The 20,856-nt window shown below is 37.1% G+C and overlaps 1 protein-coding gene across 4 annotated transcripts in view; it reads right to left on the reverse strand.

Moving 5' to 3' along the window:
• The window catches only part of Fas3 (fasciclin 3), a 194,082-nt gene that overhangs the window by 69,610 nt on the left and 103,616 nt on the right, over positions 1 to 20,856 (reverse strand). For all 4 annotated transcript variants that reach the window (XM_071585414.1, XM_071585413.1, XM_071585417.1 and 1 more), the window contains exons 2-6: positions 8,819 to 9,142; positions 7,106 to 7,240; positions 5,311 to 5,502; positions 2,953 to 3,146; positions 1,179 to 1,320 (exon numbers count right to left, since the gene is read on the reverse strand). In XM_071585414.1, the coding sequence (XP_071441515.1) occupies positions 1,179 to 1,320; positions 2,953 to 3,146; positions 5,311 to 5,502; positions 7,106 to 7,240; positions 8,819 to 9,142 (987 nt within the window). The remainder of the gene's footprint in view (positions 1 to 1,178; positions 1,321 to 2,952; positions 3,147 to 5,310; positions 5,503 to 7,105; positions 7,241 to 8,818; positions 9,143 to 20,856) is intronic.

Below are 20,856 nucleotides of genomic sequence, written 5' to 3' on the forward strand. Positions count from 1 at the left end.
ATTTAAAAAGAATGGTAAAAAATTAGACAGTTATCGATTGGCCAAACATTAATAATATACACTATACAGCCTGTCTATTTTAATGTTCAATCAAAAAATAGTAATGCAAATGGTAAGAAGTTACAAATTCAACTTCCTGCCATGGCTTAGTAAATCATTTTGATAAATGTAAGAAATGAATTGGATCAAAAATAAATCCACTTTAAAAACGAATCCCACCACTATGACTCTCCAGCTTATTGCTGTCACAGCTGAGATCTAACAAATGAAAAAGTGTATTTATCCCCTCTAAATGGACCACTACATACAATGTTAATTGTTAATCAGCAGAAGATATTCTATCTAAATTTTAACAGCAGCCTCACTGCTAGCAATAAAATTATGACATTCTAGTTAACATTTAATGCCTATGCATAATTATTTAGGAGTATGTACAAGGATGATCAAAATGAAGGATTTTGTTGACCAGTGACAGCCAAAGGATAGTGCCAATTCTAGTGACACTTGCACGCTTAATCTTGGCCCACTGGTTGGATCATACAACAAAGCTACTGATGTTTCACTCCAGCACAAAAGCATATCCATTATCATGGCACATAAAGGAAAGAAAAAATTGCTACATTTAAAGCCGGTAGACGATTTTTGCATTGAAGAGTATTACAGGAAATAATTTTTTAATGAGAGTATTATTTTTTAATGTATGTACAGTACGATCAAATCCCATACTGCATGTACATTACTACCACCACAATTTTCAATTGTGTTGCAAAGTGCAGTAACAGAAGTTTCTATGAAATAAAATTGATTATTCCAATTTAAGTCAAACAACCTGCTTTTCTGTGGATATGGTAATATAATATTTTGACTGAAACCTAAAGATTTTCAAATCTTGTGAAATGCTCATGCTGTGGGATTCATTCATGTTCCATTTCAGTAGATATATGGACTATGATATTTTATCAAACAAAAATATGTATCAACTTCATTTTCATTCCACTGCCATTTGTTCTCTCCTAAAAATATTGGCATTTCAAACTATATCTATTAGCTATTTGTCATCACAAGGGTGGTTTCCAACTTTACCAAATACGTGGCAGTCCACAATCAATGGACACCATAATCAGATTAAAATATCCTTTGGCTAGAAAACTTAAAATCTCATCTATAACAATTTTTACCTTTGGTGAAAATACTGGGGGTTAGTGAGACATCATATGTCTGTTTTCCATGTGGGTTCTCAGCAATTACTTGATACACAGCTTTAAGTATATCTTCATCCACAGAATGAACATTCAGTCTTGTTATCCATTTTCCAGTACCCTGAAGAGAAATCATTTCATATTAAAAATTAACAATTCTTTTTAGATTCGAAAATTACGGATACTTTAAATCAATATCATAAAATGATCATTCAAACATATTATAGGTTTCTACTTACACATGAGCAAAAACAAGAGGTACTTATGATAACTTCATACCATATAGAGTGAATAAAATATGAAATATTGGCTTGTGTATGATTATATGAATCTATTACCTATTTAGTATTAATATTTGTAATTAATATTTTTGTCATTGTTTTTATAAAAATTATGACCATAGACAAAATTAAATTTTATTGTAGCTTTTGAATTAAGGAGAAATAATATGTAAAGAAAAGCCATGCCATTGTTTCTTTCTTCAGACCACCACAGTTTTGAACCAGAAGTTGGCTTGATAAGCGAGGGTAGAACTTGAATAATAAAAGCTGCCATGAGGACGATTACTAAGGGGCAGTATATCACCAACCAGTAACATGATTACTGAACACTGGTGTTGGGTGCCATTATTTTTCTGTGAATTTTGAATTGCTGTGTGTGTCTTTCCTAATTTTGTGATTGTAAATTGTGCAAAAGAAAAACGATTCCCTTTAATGGACCTATTCAGCTGTCAATTTCCCTCCTTATGATGCCTAAAAATGTGACGCAAGGTCGAAGTTATTCCTCTTGTGCCAACAAAATTAGGCCATCCAATAATAATGAGATAATTTCTATTCATTTATAGCCATTTTCGTCAAAATTGGCAGGGCCTAATGAAATTATTTATTATAATGGCAAAAATATAGTAATTTAATACATAGTGAACATATTAAAAATTGGAGAAAATATTTCCAAAAACATTCAGATTCACCACTGGTAAAATAGAAAAGCAATTTCATAGGATGGGGCATAGGAAGTAATTAAATAGGGGTAGTAATTATCTTGTGTACTTATTTATTACGCCTTTCATGCAGCATCGAATAATATTATTCTAAAACTAGGGAGGATAGAAGCATTTTTATCATAAATAAAAGGAAAGAGAAGAAAAATCATTTTTACAAAAATTACCTCAAGGATGATGAAAGTTTTACAACTCGCACAGCACATTTTACAGTCAATCAGCTGACTTCAAGATGTCAATTAAAGTCCATCTATTTTTAAATTTTCAAACATTGTTGTTCAAAATAAGTTCCTTGTACCATAAACCAAATACAATCACTAAAACAGCAGTCAGTCACAGTGAAATAATTTCAATTTTGGTTAAGTGTGGTACATGTTAAAAAACTACATGAATTATATTTAATAGATATTTCCAATCAACTTCAACTAAATGTTTTAGAACCCTCAAATTAATCGCTAATTTTTCAAAGATTAATCGTTAAATTTTCAAACTTCAAAATCAAAAAATTTACAAGTCAATGAATTTGATATTTTGTTTTTACGAGAGCATTATGTATTTAATTTTGGATAAATTTTAAGACATGTATACTTCAGTTTAAATACCATTTAATGTTATCACAAATGATCTGATGAAGACTGGGTGTATCACTACATCGCAAATCTTTGTGAATACATATTACGATTAAAAAAAGTCATATTTTAACACAAACATACGAAGGGAAAAGCTAGTGGCACTGCAATACAAATAACTTACATTGTTTATGGTTTTATCAACCTCAAAAATCTTGTTGCTATCAGATGTTCCTTCCCTAACCATTTTCCCTTTGGTTATCCAGTGAATTGTTGGCTTAGGGTTTGCATTAATTTCCAAAGTCACAATTCTTCCATTTCCTTTACCATTATCTGATTCTTCTACTGCAGCATCATTCTGGATTGGCTTTGGTGCATCTGGTCAACAAGATTATAAATTCAACACAATGAGATGAGTACAGGATGAAAAAGCTAAAACCATTTCAAAAACTAGAGTAAGAAAACATATTAAGTCATGAAATTTCATTCATGGTATAATTAAGAGTACAGTAATTCTTTTACCAAATGTCCATTTTAAGACTTATATGCAAGCAAACTTTGAAAACAATCTTAGGGGGCTATTACAAACTAGAGGGAAGTCACTCTGTTAGGCTGAGTTTACTGATGCCACTCTTTGTAACTCCACCTACTGTTATCACGAATGAGGGACCGGAGTCTCTCCATTGGTCAATGTGTTTACTTATCGTTTATTCTAGGGGTTAGGAGTTTTATCAGCAAAGAGAAGCTTCATATATATGAAAAAAGAACTATGAACCTGCATCATCAATTGTCACTTGTACGGCTAATCGTATGAATTTCACCTAAACGAATTTCTCTGGTGAAAATAGGTCATGTTATTGAAGCTTCTCTTCTGACAAATTATATGATGGTATGCTTTGTAAATATGTTAGGATAATCATAGTTGAACATTAATAGTATTTAAAGACCATTGTACTCAGTATAAAAACTAGTATACACAAAGCTTATACAAAAAACCATTCTGTATGATTCATCACTAGTAGATATACCATGAACTCTCAATTATTCAGAAAAAGAAAGACTAGAAAAAGCAAAGAGAATCATAAAATACATTTTCTATTCAATGCAGGAGAATACTCATATTTAAACTATATATTACGAAATTGGAGTGATTACAATAGGTACTCTAGGCTTAGGAATACAGCATTTTCTAGTGCCAGGATCCATCATAAACTTACCCAAACCAGTAGGCTACTGCTAAAAATAATTATTACTATATTTTTACATGGCGAGTCTACCCCATGTTAATAGTTATCACATGACAACAGAAAATTATTGAAGAGTCATTGGACATTGATTTTTGGGAATCTCATGAGAGAGGAAGAAGTCCATTTATTTCTTTTGATGAATCAAAGAAAGTCACTAAACATGGTTTAGCTATTTTCTCAGCACTGGAGAGGTCAACACCAAGAAGATATCTGCTCTCGCATTAAAAGGCTTTATTACAGTTGGGTGAGTATGCATACCCGGAAAGAGAGATGAAAAGGGTGGACACACTAAAATAATACAAGGTAAATAAACAGCTGGTTTGTATTTTTGCAGCATTACTGCCATGCCTAAGCAGTTTTTTGAATTTACAACTCAATATAATGTCAGTTTTCTCATTAATTATGTCATCTTTTTATTTGTAACCTAATTCCCCCATGTATTTTTGCAAACAGTTTTAATTCATGTACTTTTACTTCCTGATTCCCCATTCTGACCGTTTCTCTTTAATTAATTGAAATATGTAGAGTTAATATTTCTATTAGTTATGTTAACATATATCTGTACTTGCAATCAGGCCAAAAGAAAAATATTCAAGTAGATGGCACTTCAAAATTCAAACTTATTCATTTGAGGACTCATTTCAAGCACAGCCCCAACAAAAAGGCAAATATGCACATTAGTTCAGCATAAAATTTATTTAAATTTGCACAGGGACCTTGAAAAAAAATTAAATAAAGTAACACCTTGGAGAACTCCTGAGAAATTACCCCCAGGAAATCATTTGGGGGAAGAATCTAAGGGTATATTAATGATGAGTTGTATTTATTTACATTAATACGTGATCACTATTGCAAACCAATGTAGTTGGGAAATGTGAACAAAAATTAAGCTAGATTAATGCATAAAGTCATGTATACTTTTATGTTTTGAGACTCGTAACTTCCTGAGTAGGACATCATATATTAAACTGCTATTGATGGCCAATACACATAAAAGCATTTTATATATTGAATTGAACTGCAAATAAAAGTATTGTAACTCATTTTACTACATTATGAAAAAAATGAAAAACATAATACTATGTGTTAGCTTACAAATAGCAATACGTGTCGCCTAAGAATATATAAAAATGCACAAATTATCTGCTGATTTGCACAGGAATAATCAAGAGTTCAGGTCGTGAAATATTTAAGAATCATTCCAAATAATTTCATTGATGCAGGTGTCATGATACCCAGTAAAAAAGTGGTGATGCTCTAATTACACAATGAGATACAAATAATTAAAGGCTCACATTCCACATTCAGCTGAAAATTGCTCTTTTCAGACCCTGGGGTTAGAGCATAGTGATAGGCAACACACTGCAGCTGCTTTCCATTGTCAGACCACAATAGTGTCCTCGTCACATTCTGTGTAATTGTCTCAAGGCCATCCTTGTCCTTCTCTAAGTGTGTCCGGCTGAGACCATCTTTGAGTGGACTATCACCTATGAAAGAAACAATTCAAATATCATTCTATGCTAAATGCACATTATTCACTTTTATATTAAAATGGGATTACATTTTGAACTGAAAAATCAAATATTATTAAGGAGGGGTGCAAGCAACGGAAGAATTTAAATGCTAAATTGCACTAGTGTAATGAGTGGAAGAAATGATATATGGTATGCCTAAGGGTATAAACATTAAGTTTTTTTTTAACCATACTCAGCCATGGCCATAAATAGTGAGACTTCTATTTTACCTTTTAAATAGGATCAGCAAAAATAAGTACAAATTAAATCAACATAAAACTGAACAAATAAGTATAAATTTAAACAAATTTGGTCACCTATTTGAAGCAAACACATGAAAACACAACAATAATGCCATGTCATAATTTTAAATTTTTTACTATGAACTATAACAACGTGTTCTTTCTGATGATTTTGCTGCAATTTTTTTAAAGATGAAATCTTGGAATAACTGGTAGAATGATGAAACTTAAGTTGCCTGATGATAACTCAGTTTTTGACAACTGGAGAGTCACCAGCAGGAAATTTCTAGATGGAGGTGATTCCAAAAAGCATTTTCTCACCCTGGGTGAGTCAGAACCTGCCTTTTAGACCTTGCGGGTTTATTCAAAGATTCATTCATGCCAGCTTACTGCTTAATTGTCTGTAATTTATCATTCTACTCATTGGCAAGGAGAAATTCTCATGGACTGTTCTGAAAGGTCTTGCACTTTTAGTAACAGCCAATGAGTTTCTTTGAGTCAGTGGCAGGAACTGAGTTGCGTGTGTGATTGGAAATCAGGGGCAGGATCTAGCAGTCAAGAAATATCCCCCAAGATATGGAATAACCCCTCTGATATCATCAAAACTAACATACTAGTTTCTTTACCATGACAGAAGCATATATACTAGAAATGATGCCAAGTAATACAATCCTTTAATGGCTCCATGAGAAATCATGAAGTATTTCATAAAATTGAGCAGCATAATTTTCAATATTTTTCAAAGTTAGTACAATAGAGTATCAAACTTGGACATAACAAGTGTTCTCCTGTTCACTTCAGGTGAATTTAATCTCATCTTGGGATGAATTTAGTAAAAAGAGAAGTGTAAAATTGCTTTTTAGATATTTTCACTATGGAATTGTTGTACTAACTAGGTCATGCTGCAATATTCATTTGAGTATCACATTATTGTTCAAAACTGTATAAACTATGATATATTTTATTAAAGAAGTGAATGACTACTTTTTTTGCAAAGGGACTGATATCTTGTACCACACATGAATTGCAAATGAGCAATGTAATTAACATAAAAAAACTGCACAAAATTTTCATAACTACAACACAACTTAGATTTATTGTCAAATGAAAACTAAACTAAGGAATTATACCCCACATCAGTGAAGAAAATCATCTTATTGGCAGTAGCTGGGAATAAATAAATATGAATACAAGTCATTGACTAATTTTTTACATGCCTTTTAGTTTCCTTTTTTTGATACCATTTACATTGATTGCTCCAATTGCCTACCTAATCACCTTACATTATTTACATCGACTTTTATATTTTTGAATTAAATGTAACACTGGCTTACCTAAATACCATGAAATGCGGGCCACTGGTCGTCCTTTTGCAATTTTGCATGTTGCTCTCAGGGTCTCCCCTTCCATATAAATATATGAACCTTTTCTTCCTACGGCTACTCTCAACTCTGGTAATTGTGGAGATTCTGTAAAGAGGCAGAAAAATCACATGAAATTATGGTGATATGCGACTTTAGTTGGATAACTAATCAGATAAATAATCATTTCAAATCTTGCTGCACAAAGCCCCTGCAACTTGGAACAATTAGAAATGTTACTATTTCTCAATCTCAGACAATGAATATCAAGCAATGACTTTGGCCGGCTGCCTAAGGTAACATATCCTCACTGACCAAGTATATTAAAAATATAAATCACTCCATTTAGGGCTGAAACAAATACTGATCATCAAAATAGCATTGGTTGTGAGTTTTATGACAGGATTAGTTGTGAGGTCCAAATTTCAAATTGGTACACCATTGAATGACTCAATTTAAATGCTTAAATATTGATGGTTGATGATTGTCTTCTACGGGGGTGGTATGGAAAATATGACATAAAAGGAAAGGATTACTCACTATAATGCTCATGAACAGCAAAGAGCCATGGAATTAATAAATAAATTCAAAAAAAATTTTAAGCAGAATTTCTACAGATTTGTTCAAGGTGCAGGCAGCTTGGAAAGGACTACGGGCTTGGGATTCCGTGGAATGGAAGAGGAGGCAGCATTCGCATCTTGGGTAGTTACATGGTGTAAAGGAATGCTCACAGGTAGTGAGCCAGTGGGATGTCAGGAGTGTTGCTGATTTTAGAATGTTCCCCAGGTTTGAGGGAAAATTTGAATATGATATAAAGGGCATTGTTTTAGTACTGGAGATGTTGATTGCTTTTCAGGAAAGGATATAGTTCCATCACTATATTTCAGAATATGTAGTTGCCTGGAAAATAGGTAATGATTACCTTTAAATTAAACAAAGCATTTATTCTGGTGTGAGGGATATAGTGAGCTGTGAGGAGTTAGATTTTCTGGTTTTGGGAGTTTTTATTGATAACCATGTTTTCTGAGGGGGTTTTTCTAGCAGGTAGTTAATTTCTAAGTCCTCTGGAAACAGTCTTAAATATAAGATAACACTTAAAAATTCAAATGCTGTGTACTTAAGGCAGTAACAAGTGATGCACCAATTTTTACCACCAGCAGACTGTATATTCAAATTACAAGGACTTGTAGCTTTGAGAAACAGGCCTCACCATTTCTTATTTTGGCATTTTGATGAAGTTCATATTCTCAGCATAATCTGCATGAACTTTAGGAGTTCCTCTGGTTAGAGAATGCCATATCTGAATTAACTTTTAACAGTTCACATTATAACAAAAAATAATAAAATTTACGTATTCTGGTAATTATGATAATTTACTAGTGAAAATTAAACACATGAACAATATCAAAAAAAAAGAGCCACTGAATCTACATATACAATGCTTAGATTTGTTTGCTTTTCCTGTGCAATTTACTGTTAATTATTTTAATAAATTAATCAGGTTAAATTAAAAGGTAGTCCAAATATTTTTTACATGCATGCATTTAACAAAATTTAGAAAATGCAGTTTTTAACGGATATTAATGGAAATGATATTGTTACAGACAACATGTTAGATATTCTCTGAAACAAGCAAAAGAGATAGCTCATGATAATATTTAAAAAAATAGGCCTCTTAATACTTACGAGCAACGGTCAGTGTCATTGTTCCCTTAGCTTCTTCTGTCTCATCTGATACTCCCATTGTGCAGTTCAAATGTCCGTTTTGTTTTGGCTGAATGTTTTCCAGCCGCAGTCCACACTGGCCCGATTCAAAGCCATTTCCATAATACGAGATGGTTCCTTTGCCAGTCCTGCCTGGCACAAGAAGTATTGCTGTCTTTTCCTCTGGTATTTCAAACCGACAGAAATATATGGGTTTTCCAACTCTGCAGAGAATTGTTATGTTATTTCCCGGAAGAATTAGTGCAGTCTTTGGGGTCACATCTGTTGTAATGGGTGAGGCAGGTACTGGAAAAAATATATGCAAAATACATAAGTCTCATGTAAATTAAAGCAATCTCAAACAATTATCATTATTATTATTTTTCATGGTCAATTTTACTGCATTAAAATTTATCCCCAAATCAGTGCTTAATTCATATTCAACTAGTAATGACAAAACAGTATTCACAACTGATAATCATGTGTGCTCAATCACTGTACATTGGAGTGTGGTGGTGAAATAGCATAAAAATATGTGCATTCTGAATACTTTTGGGTCCTTGCAATAAGCTCCACAAAATGCGAAAAATTAATAAATTTTGTCCAGGGGAAGAAGGGCAGGGCATGGGAGGGGGGACGCCGGAATCCGTTTACCCCGGGGCGGGTCGCGCAAACCCTAGTTGCGACCCTGGGAAGGATATGTCTCCCCAGCTACTTCTGGAGAAATTTTCACCAACATAACCTAAATACTATTTGCATTTATTTTAAATATGTAACTAAGCATATATTTACGGGTGTTACGCTTGATGCCGAATAATGGCTTGCAAAACAATTATGGCGACGAATCAATCAACCAACTAGCTGATTGATTCACGTGTTTTTGTATGACCACCGGGGAGAACAGAAATAAGGAAGGAACAGGATTGCGTCATAATAAGGCAGAATAGTGTCGACTTCATTATCAGAAAACGGATATAACAATTCAATTTCGGTATGAAGAAAAAAAGAAAATGACTAAAGATACACATCGATCTCTTTATCATTCATGTGACAGTGTGCGCACACTCCTGTTTCCACTCCTGCTATGCAGAGAGAAAACGGGCCGTCAGTTCCGCTTTTAAAGGGTGCGGGATGACCTATGACCCGCCCCGCCCCGACTTGCGTGTTCAGGGGTCATCTGCTCCTCCAAAACCTGACCACGAACGGCAGCATGAATGGAAGAAAGAAGTGGTCAGGGACGTGGCCGGGATTTAATTTCCGGGGGCGAGTCCGGAGGGGCAAAGGGGTGAGCGGATAGTGGACTCACTGAAAACGCTATAAGATAGGCTGCGAGCAAAATAGCCGAATTCCTGGGTAAAGCGCTGGCTTCCGGATTCCCCACAACTGACTGCCTGAAGCAGGGTGAATCCGGTGAAAGGTGCTTTTGTTCGACTCGAAGATCATAGAATTCGACTGCGTGTCTCGAAGGTCATGTGATGAATCAAGAATTGACAGCAGCTAAGAAGCAACAGTAATCAACCCGAAGGTTGACTTGATATGCACGGGTAGAAATCGCCTCGCCGGGCCTACGGCGCGCGAAAATCACCTACCATATTCTATGTGGAAGATGGAATTCCTTTACTCATGATCTCCCAGAAAGAGCTTGTGTCCGCAAAAAAATCACATATTTCGGATGAAACTGTAGGAGCCCAAGCGTCAACAGGAATCGAACCCCTGCCCTCTGATCAGGAGCCAAACGTTCTACCCATTAGACTTCTACTTCACTTAACGGGGCGATGGGAAATTAATATATATTTTCCTACCAACGGCTTATTTCAATTGCATTTATATTGCTCAATAAATACGAAAACTTATTAGAAACGATTTCTTCTTTCGCTACTATCTCATCATTTCCCAATATTAAAATCTTGGCGGGGCGAATGTGTTAAAGAAGCGTGGAATCTAATCACAATAAAAAATAAAAACTGCAGCTTGGCTTACTCAACGACTGCCATTAATTTAGACTGTTGTGCATCAGATGCTATTCCCAGCGAAGAATCTCGGCGGGGTCATTTAAAAATACTGCATCTAGGACGTGTACACGTATACAGGGTATTCAATTCGCTTTCGCTTAGATCCCAAACCGTGGATAACACGACAGCTGCTAGTTAGAGAAAAGACGCCTAATGAAAGTACTACTCTTATTTTTGTGTCAAGTACAAAATAAAATCAAAACTGCGGGAGAGGAACTTCTATTCATTTATATTAAACGCACATATAACTATTTTTACAATGAGTAATGATTTTCAGGATAGTTTTTAACATTTAGTGCATATTTTCACGGCAAGAGCGCTCATATTCTTTAGCAGAGGATTAGATAATATTTTCTGCCCACCAACTTTTCAGTCACGGACACGGAAAATGGGTCCCGAGGGCTAGAAAGAGTGAATTGCATTTTCATTTTAACAGGTATCATATCTTTTTCGACCATCGACTCTATTCATAAGATTAGAAAGAAGGCATAACCGACGAACGATATTCACGCAGCCAAAATGAAGTTCGCTTCGTTTCAATCTAATTTAAAAAAATAAGTTTCCGAGTCACCCACGTGACTTCTGGATGTGAGAAATGAAGCAAGCCACACACTTTACTGCTGCAGTGAGTGGTAACGATTAGACTCCATATTCCATTTAACACTGCTAGAGCAAAACCAAGCAAAATGGACGGTGCTTAACCCTGCGTCCCCAAAGGGATTAGGCGAGAGAGGAGGACAGAAGTGGCTAGAGCGATTCAAGCTCAACCAAATAAAAAACATTTTGCAAAATAGTTTTTTATTAATAGTATCAACAAATACGATCTGTTGGAGGCCAGAAAATTTTTATACCGAATTTTGTGACTCAGACAGAAAAAAGCTTGTGAACCAATGACTTAATCTGCCCTTTCGGCATCGATCTCTTTTAACCGTGTCACCTATTTCGTCTGACCTGCCGATGCAGTGCTTGGGTCGGGCCGTTCCTTCGACGCCGTAGATGTAAAATGAATGATTTGATACCTTTGCAAAAAGTTAGATTATTTCAGTTACAACTGACCGAGACTTCCCCTTTTTTAGCAAATACTCGGTTTTTAATGACTTGACATTATATGCTTTTCTCACGTCAGGTCCAAAGTGAGGGTAACATCAATTTACGTCGCAGAATGAAGAGAGAAATACGAGGGGTTCCATTCTTTAACAGGCAGCTATTGTCCAGCATTTAACCCCTCCAAAATAACCCTTACGTCTTTCAACAAAATATTTTAAAAGTTTTATTTTCATTTCCTTCCTCAAGTTTTCACAGAATTGAAATTAGCTCAAGGCAAAATTGTAGTTGATCAACTCTCGTTTAAGCTTTACCGAGGGAACAACCTAACCTTATACCTTATTATATAGCTCATATATAAAATTAAATACTCCAATACCGTACCCATAAAAATGAAGCTAAAAACTCACAACTATAGACAACACAAACTCGCAAGGGATGAGGATACAATAAGTCCAGCGCAAAATACAGTACGATGTATGTTAAATGGGAGAACAGTTATAATTCTAGCGAAACTGAAAATGGAGGTAAGCTAACTAACACTAGAATACTCTTAAACCAAGTACTTCCGGAGTACTCACCTACCTCAATGAAAGTAATTTTAACTCAACCAACTCTTATAGCATTTCAGAATGACTTGAAGCTATAGGAATATCCAAAAAAACAACTTTATAAATTCATTTACCTCTGGCTTAAATTTCGATTGATATAACGTGAGATAATATACATATTTAAAAATATATATAGGCGTGTTGAAATGATTACTTTCACAGAATGCGTAAAAGTAGTGTGTAGCGTGTGTAGCATAGAATTATGGGAGCCGACATTCGAATATTCGATTCATTTATTAAAACGCCGTTTCAACGCATTTATTTACTCAGGAAATATTTCACCGGGCAAACTTTGAGACGCCAGTGCATGGATACGTAAAATACTCTGGAGGGAATCCTGTTCCCAAAATTCTTCCCAAATCACATTAATTCCTCTCGACGGTAATCTTCAACGCCTGGAGAGGAACCAATTGCACGCCATAACGGAGCATCACATTCCATTACTCTCGTGTTATTAAAACGACATCAACTCAGTCCTAATCCTTCTCGGAGATTACACCGAGCGACGATATAAATAAATCCCTCAAGAGGCCCCAATTAAAAGTTCAAGCGCTTTCCGGCGAAGATGGCTTTTAATTCTCCTGGGAACACAAGCAAGGACTTCTCTCCTCTTTTCCCCTCCTCTCTCCCCCCGCTAAGGAAGGAGCTCTGAGCACATCCGTAATTTCACTCTCGAAAAAGCTCGCCCGGGAAAGTCCTCGAACGCCGTATGACTACCCTCTTCACGGCGGAAGCCGCTTCGATTCCCTCCCATTGTGTACTCCTCACGGGATCCGTGGGAGTACAAACTGTTACTGACCGCTTTGACTCGCGGTTCTCATTTCGAGGTCGTCTCCCGGAGAATCTTCCCCCGCCGGCCGGCACGGAAATGATAATTTTTAAAAAAATAAGAGCTTTGATGCAAAAGGGACAGAATAGGAAATGACAATAAGGCAGAATAAGACACCTATGAAATTCTTCTCACAACCGTGGAAGAATTATTCTTGTGTCGCAACTGGACACCATGGGACGTAGACGAAATGAATTCAACCATTTCCACCATCAGCCGGAAAACCTCCCTCCCGCGGAGGAGGTCGCAGTTTGCCGCGGGAGGCAGAGCCGGAATTAAGGAGATTTTAAAAAATGGAATCGATTAAACATAAAATATTAACGCCCCGACAACCTCCCGTACACCCTAGTCTCTGCGAATTTCCCATGAAAATGTTTACCGAGTCGGCCAGGTTATCGCGAGATACTTCTAATTCTTTGCTGACCTAAAGGCCCCGGTTCTAAATCCGACATAAGCACGGATACATTCTGGTGACTACGATTCTTAAAGAAATGTTTTGATTAAGAAGCGACGAACCCTTGCCGTAGTAGTTACAACTTACTAAATTCATAAGCTTGCAATAAAGAGGATATTGGTAGGAGAAGAAAGTATTAGCCGAATGGTGTTTTCGCAGAACCCAAGAGACTGGGTTCTTTGCGGTCACAGATAACCTAATTTGGAATTTTCAACCGAGAAAATAACCGCACCTTGGTTGAATTTTCAATTGAACATTCGCCTCCGAAGGTCTTTCGCACGATGGATTGCAGCAGAATTCTTACGTTTTTATACGCTTAGTGAAAAAATATTCCTGCAATACACACCAGAGTGCACGTATACCTTGCTACGCAGTACGAAAATTTCTAAGTAAGGTTTTTTTCACCCAATAATTTTGGTTATACGTTATTTATATTGGATGATGGTTTCCTGTCTTTTTCTACAATTTTTTGTTTACATTCATATAAAATAAATTATTTTACATGAAAGGCTTATTGGATAAGCGAGGCTGATAAACCATTAAAAATTTAAACCGGAATATTGACCTATAATTAATTCTCTGTGCAATTGCACAAATACAGAATCAAAGACAAAATTATGAGTAAGACAAACAGATTAGCTTGAAACTGCTTATTATTTGCAAAAAGTACATTAGGTTCTTCAATTCACTGATATACTATACAAGCGTGCTTAACCTGATAAGTCTTAAATACCTGATGTTTTAAAATTGCCCCCAAGGACCCATATCCACTTGGTACCCAATTCACTCCAGTTCAACAAGTAAATCAATGAAGACTAACCTAATCCATATTCCAGGGTGTATTGTATTTTTAAATATTTTTTTTCAGAACAAAACTTAACTTGCGAATAAGTCTATGAACTTTAAAACTAATATAATCTACCAAAGCATAAAAATGAATAATGTCCACTAATTTGTCTTTCAAAACTTCCGTGTACATTTAATTTAATCCGCACATATCATAAAAAACAAACAAATAAAATCAAAATTATATACTTGAAAATTCACACACAAATTGGAGCTCTTAAACTACCTAACAAAATTCAATGCTCGCCATCGCCCTACATGTTCTCCCTTCTATAATGAGCTGGCTGAAATTTCACATAACTTACGGTTTTGTCCCATTTCCAGATCAAATTAAACCATTACACAAACAACAGCAGTCCATGGGTCCTGAAATTGATAGACGTCGTTAGCGTTAACGCCAAATTCGTGGAAGCTAATTTTAAGCCGTGATTGGGCAATAGCATAGCTAATAAATAATTCTAAGTTTCAACAGTACTTATGAGGAATCTAAGTTATAGTGGGCGATGGAGTGAAAAATAGCTCGTGATCGAAGCAATGTATTTAACTACACCGGGAATGCATTTCTCAGTCATTTCGTTCGCAACCATTTCCATGATTTTTTCTAGTTTTTTCCTGGGGGATTTGAGTCGTTTTGAAATGGCGCGATGTCTCCAGACCAGGTCAATTGTTCAGCAGATTCCCCTCAGAATAGCACCCAAGCGTTCATGCCACACATATACTGCGTATCGAACGATATACACATCAACCAACCGGCATCGATTTTTCGTCCTGGTTCTACTACCTCGCGGCTAGTTCAACTGTTAGCATTCGTCTCTAGTCCTAGATTTTGAATGTAAGCGAAGGAAAAGCTTTACAGCAGCATCACTGTCCTTATGCGAACGCTAAAAATATTTTCGGGGAAATTTATCTTCCAACTGGCATTGAAGTAGCAGCCGGCAAATCAGCCCACGATTGAAAATAGATGCCTGTTGGTGCGGGCTCAAGACGATTCCCTATGAGTTTTCGACCAAGTTTTGCTATCCATAACCATAAGAATGGTCAATAGAAAAAGTTTCAATAAAAACTTTCTTTGGGAAGAGCACACGATAAACCATGAGAAGAGAACGCGGATGTAAAAACACGAAAGTTAGAATGAAAGTTGGAATGAAAATTCTTACGACTGAGTCTCAAAAGGGAAGAAAATATTTCAACGGCCGAAACAGCCAAATGAGACCCGACTAGGCGGGCCCGGGGTACACCAAGCTCTCCGGCTAACCAGGCTTTATCCGGTTCCAACCTCGACTAAGACATGGGTGGACTCCTGTAGTCCACAGTCTTTATTATATTCTGTCAACGGAGCGAATTGACCTCGACCGTAAAGAGGACCTTTCAATCCAATCGATACATTCGTGCGTCTGGGAATTTGAACATTTGGGCGAGCATTTTTTTTTCATTCGCCAAAGCTCTGTTTTTGATTAATTTCGGAGACGGGGATGTGAGAGGAAAATATATTTTTTTTCTTTGGTCCTTCGGGGACAGATTCATTTTACTCGAAAAATCCAGAAAACAAATGCCACGTGAAAAATTTATCACAAGCCACGCTTCAAAACACAAATGGTTCGTCTCCGCTAGGATTTGATAAGGAGAAGATGAATGGACAGTATTCGTCCCTTTCTCTCTAAAAAAAAGCGAAACGAACGTTTTTATCTCACATGTCAATGATAATCAAATCAAGAAAACGGAGAATAAAAGTTTGTAAAAATGATCATCATTACAGAAAAATTACCAATGGTGGGAAAGCAAGGTGGAGTGAGGAAAATAACAGACATTTTGGATAAAATTAAGTGAAATTGAAAAGTATACAAAGCTAAAGAATTCGTTATAATAATAGGTCCTATGAGATATCAAGATATATGTTGTCACGTCAGGGCTATTGCACTCATAGTAAAGCAGCGTGCAATACGAGGGTCTATCAAAAACTACACTAAGCCGGTACTACTGCTAATAATAAGTTGAAGACTTCCACAAGAATTCGGGTTGTTACCCTAAAACAATGACTCCCCGATGACAAATGCAATGAACTTCCCGGTGCTGTGTGCTGTAATACGCAATGGGTATGTACTCTCTTTGAAATTGACCCTCTATCCGGGTCAAAGAAATCATTCATCAGACCCAATTATCCACCCACGCCAAAACTAAACCGGCTGATTGAAATAGCGAGCAATGAAATGAAATCTATTTAAGACAGAAACTTGCCAAAGCCAGAAGTACACGAGATTTCTATCTCTAAGTGTCCATCAGAAATATGGAATCCGTGGAATTCGAACGGAAAGAATTGAACTTAGCATACTTTGAATTAGTTGAATTTGAATCCGGTAAAGGTGGTGATAATTTCAGAAAGATTTTCTGCTCCAAACTATCATGTTATCTTAACAACCAAATGAGATCGTAAACCGCTTTAACCTTTGTCTTTTTCTATACTTTACATTTTCTTTCAGGTAAATCATATGCATCACGCATTTTTAATTCTCGATGGAACGGCCATTCCATTCCTTGATCCTCCTTAAGACGGAAAAACTGCACATCCAGGAAAAGTCCAGGGGGCCACCGCGATTCGGGAGGTTTCTCTGACATTTCAACGGCGAGTTTATAGCAAAACGATAAATAATTCCAAATCAGTCGTGAATGCACATTGAGGAGGCTTCCTAAACACGCGCCCAGAGCCTGGTCCGAAAGCGAAAACTCAATTTTACTCTTGAGCGTCGACATTGTTTAAAAATTGACTACTGAAAAATCATGGCATTTTTTTCAACTAACTTTTAGGCGTGGGGTTGGCATACATTCCGCTTGGGTTTGGTTCAACGCACTCACTGAGGACAAGGAGAGAAGGGAGGGACTAGCGAGCCGACGTTCGGGGACGACAGGAAGGTCAACCTCAAGGTCAATCGCCCCCAGGCCGTAGGGAGAAGTGAGATCGCCTTACAGGTGCGTATACCGTTCAAGATGTTTCGTTACCGGTTATAAGTCTCACACACCGCGAGGAGACGTATTTCAACATTTTATGTGTCCGTTTTTCGAGAAATCTCTCGTAATTGGGGCTTATCTCGAATTTGTCGAGTATTCTAGGTGCAATTCGATGCTGGGCGTAAAAACCTCTGTTTTCGCCCCTGAGTAATGAATAAAAATTGTCTCGGATTTCTAAATTTGATATCTCCGATTCAGCAGGGGCAACAGATACAGAGATATTCGGATCAATATATTTTATTTGTGGCCCAGCGCACATTTTTTATTAACGTTTTTTTCTGAATAATTAACTATACCCAAAAGTTTTCATTCCATTGGCGATTTATTCAACATGTTGGCTATTCAAAATCGGCGAGGAGAAAGGCATGTACGAGTATTCTGAAACAGAAAATCTACGATTCTTTAATTGATTAAAAACTGATAGGGCATTTTTTTACTTTCAACTGTTCGTCCATCAAAAAATATGATTGTTTTATTCGGAGAATATTTTCCTTCCCACACCCCCAGGGTGCCTAAAATGGCAATAAACAAACGCGTGTATTCTGATAAAAAAATTCTATCAGAAAATATTAGGGTAAACGAAAAGAAGCTCAACAATTTTGATAAAAAATAGTGATAAAAATTGATATTAAAAAGAAACGCAACAATTCCTAGGGTTAAAAAATTCCCTAACGCGTTTTTAGAGACGATATGTCTAAGAATAGCATTTAAATTATTATTCAACAAGATGGTGCAGGCGAGTATCGTCGTACTTCCAAAAGTGCTTCATTTCAAACTACAGCTTCCGAAAAGTTCGATGGCCCGGTGCAATCTACCGGCTACGCCGCATCGAGTCGCCCCGGGTCGACTCAATGACATCCTCGTCGCTCCTACACGATTCCTCTTACTTCACATCCCATCAACATAATCGTGGGAGTGGGTTTAAAACTCGGCTTAGGTTCTTGAAGCAAATTCTCAACCAGCCTGCTAGTAACAGCTTGACTGCGCGATGGTAAACTGCTTCTATATTTTCGACTTATCAGAACATGAAGATAAAATTGTTATATGCGACTCTAATAAAACCAAAACATTGAATGAAATTACTTATCCATTGTTATATCATTTGCCTTCCGAAAGTTTACGCTGTCTGACCTTTAACTTTCTCCCTGAAAACGCTTGATGAAAACTTTTAGCAACTGGTAAATCTACACGTTCTAAGTTTAGCGAGTTTAAGCTCAAATCTAAGTTCAGCGAAAGATGGAAGCTGCTTTTTCGACAAGATTGATGACAATCCGTTCAGTGTTGAGCGCATTTCACTTGACGCATCATAGAAGGGAAATATATTTCGGCTTAAATATTGAGAATATGTAATGGTTACACCTAATGAAATTCGACCGTTCCGCGATTGAGCAGGATCGATTTTCCTATCTTTTCCGCGTGTTCGAAGATTTTTATATCGTGTTTTTTTGTAACTCCGCGTAAAACAAAGGCAAACTCTAATACCATGCGGGATTACTATAGCCATATTGTAGCCTGTTTTCTTCGGCTTCCAAAGGATTTCCTCAACAGATTCGTAAAGAAAGCCTCTAGGATGCCATGTCATCGAGAGTAAAACGTTTGAGTAATCTCCACATTACCATTTGCACTTCCATTCAGAGCGTAAGTGATTTGGATTGCCGAGAAATTCTCACACATAGAGGCCACACATCTCATTAGAAAAAAAACCTTCAAGGGCGCTACAACTCAAGGAAAGCAAGCGGTTAAAAACATACCAAGGACGACAAAGGAAAGCAACGTTGTATACCAAATGCTGAGAAGTACAACCAAATCATTTTCATGCTTAACTTCGCTCGCACCCAGCGAAAAAAGAATAATTCCGACTGCGTAACGCTATGACTAACGTCTCCCAGACGTCCACCTCCTCTCCGCAGTCTCATTACCCGCACCCACATTGAATGTGTCGCAAGCCCTCCATCAAGCACTCGGTTCGTGCAGAGAATAATGCATGGATGGGTGACCTTTATTCAAACCGTTCATATGACGTACATTTAAATTCGATTACCGATATTTTTCACTCGATAATATCGTCCAGATTTCCGTTCGTGAAGATTCTGATTCAGCATCATGGCTATTCGAGGACTTGTCGGTTTAAATCTGTACACCGACTCGATATATAACGCTAGCAATTTCAATTTCAGTCCCACTGACAAAATTTTCAGGACATATACTGATGGAACAGAGGCCAGTTGATGTGGACAAGTTAGAATGGAAGCAGTAGACGAGATGAGGCAAACTCGGTGTAGGAGTCGTGGGATATCGCAACTCCAGGATGGGAACTCCTGAGAATCAGAGACGCAGAACCGTGGGACGAATTTCGATTCTATATCCCATTTCATTTCACAAAAAAGTCTACCCAATCAACAACCGAAATGCCTTTTCCCAAAGTCATTTTAGGATCCAAGGGCTTCAGAAAACCAAATGTTCTGAGGAGTTATCATACATATGTACACTGCCATAAGACAATCAAGTTCGAATCCTGGTCTGAGCGAATTATTTTTCCACCGTGAAATTTCCTGCAATGCGTCAATGGACAACCCTGCTTGAGTTACCGTGGCGGCATCCCTTGGCAGTGTGCTTTGAATGTGATCGGCAGAGTTCAACTCGTGCTGTTGTACACGTGTTAAGTTCACGCATCAGAAGATCACGAGGCTTTTGCATGTGCCGCCGCGGTTTCTTAGGAAGATAGGGTGACCGAAAGATCAAACCGCTTACGTTTGCATATTGTAGCTGTAACTTCACAACTAGAATAACCCAAAATTCGAACAAGAGCCCTCCAGTCAGCAGTGGAGCGACCTATCCATTAGCCTACCACGCCCCTGGCTCCAGATCCTTAGGGGTGAAATTAGAGCCCGGACTTTGATGATAACAAATGCATAACTCCGGAGCGTCGGCGAAATCGTGTGGTCCTGAACGTTAATTACACGCTCCAAACGATACTTTCGAGTGAAAAGTCAGTATCGTGGGTCAAATTCAGCTCGTGAGGCAAATAGGCCAGGAATAATGGATAAATCGAGCAGGCAGAAGGCCCGTAATACAGGACTGCAGACGGCTGCAACCCCATGAATACATTATTCCCTTCACCTCATTCTTCTCTATTATCGGGAAATTAGCACAGCTAATTAAGTCTCGGCCCGTTATAAGGCCAACCTTAGGAGCACTCGAGAGTACAATAACAGTAACAC

This window comes from Hetaerina americana, unplaced genomic scaffold (assembly GCF_022747635.1).
Source record: "Hetaerina americana unplaced genomic scaffold, ioHetAmer1.1.p SCAF_2, whole genome shotgun sequence".
NCBI lineage: Eukaryota > Metazoa > Arthropoda > Insecta > Odonata > Calopterygidae > Hetaerina > Hetaerina americana.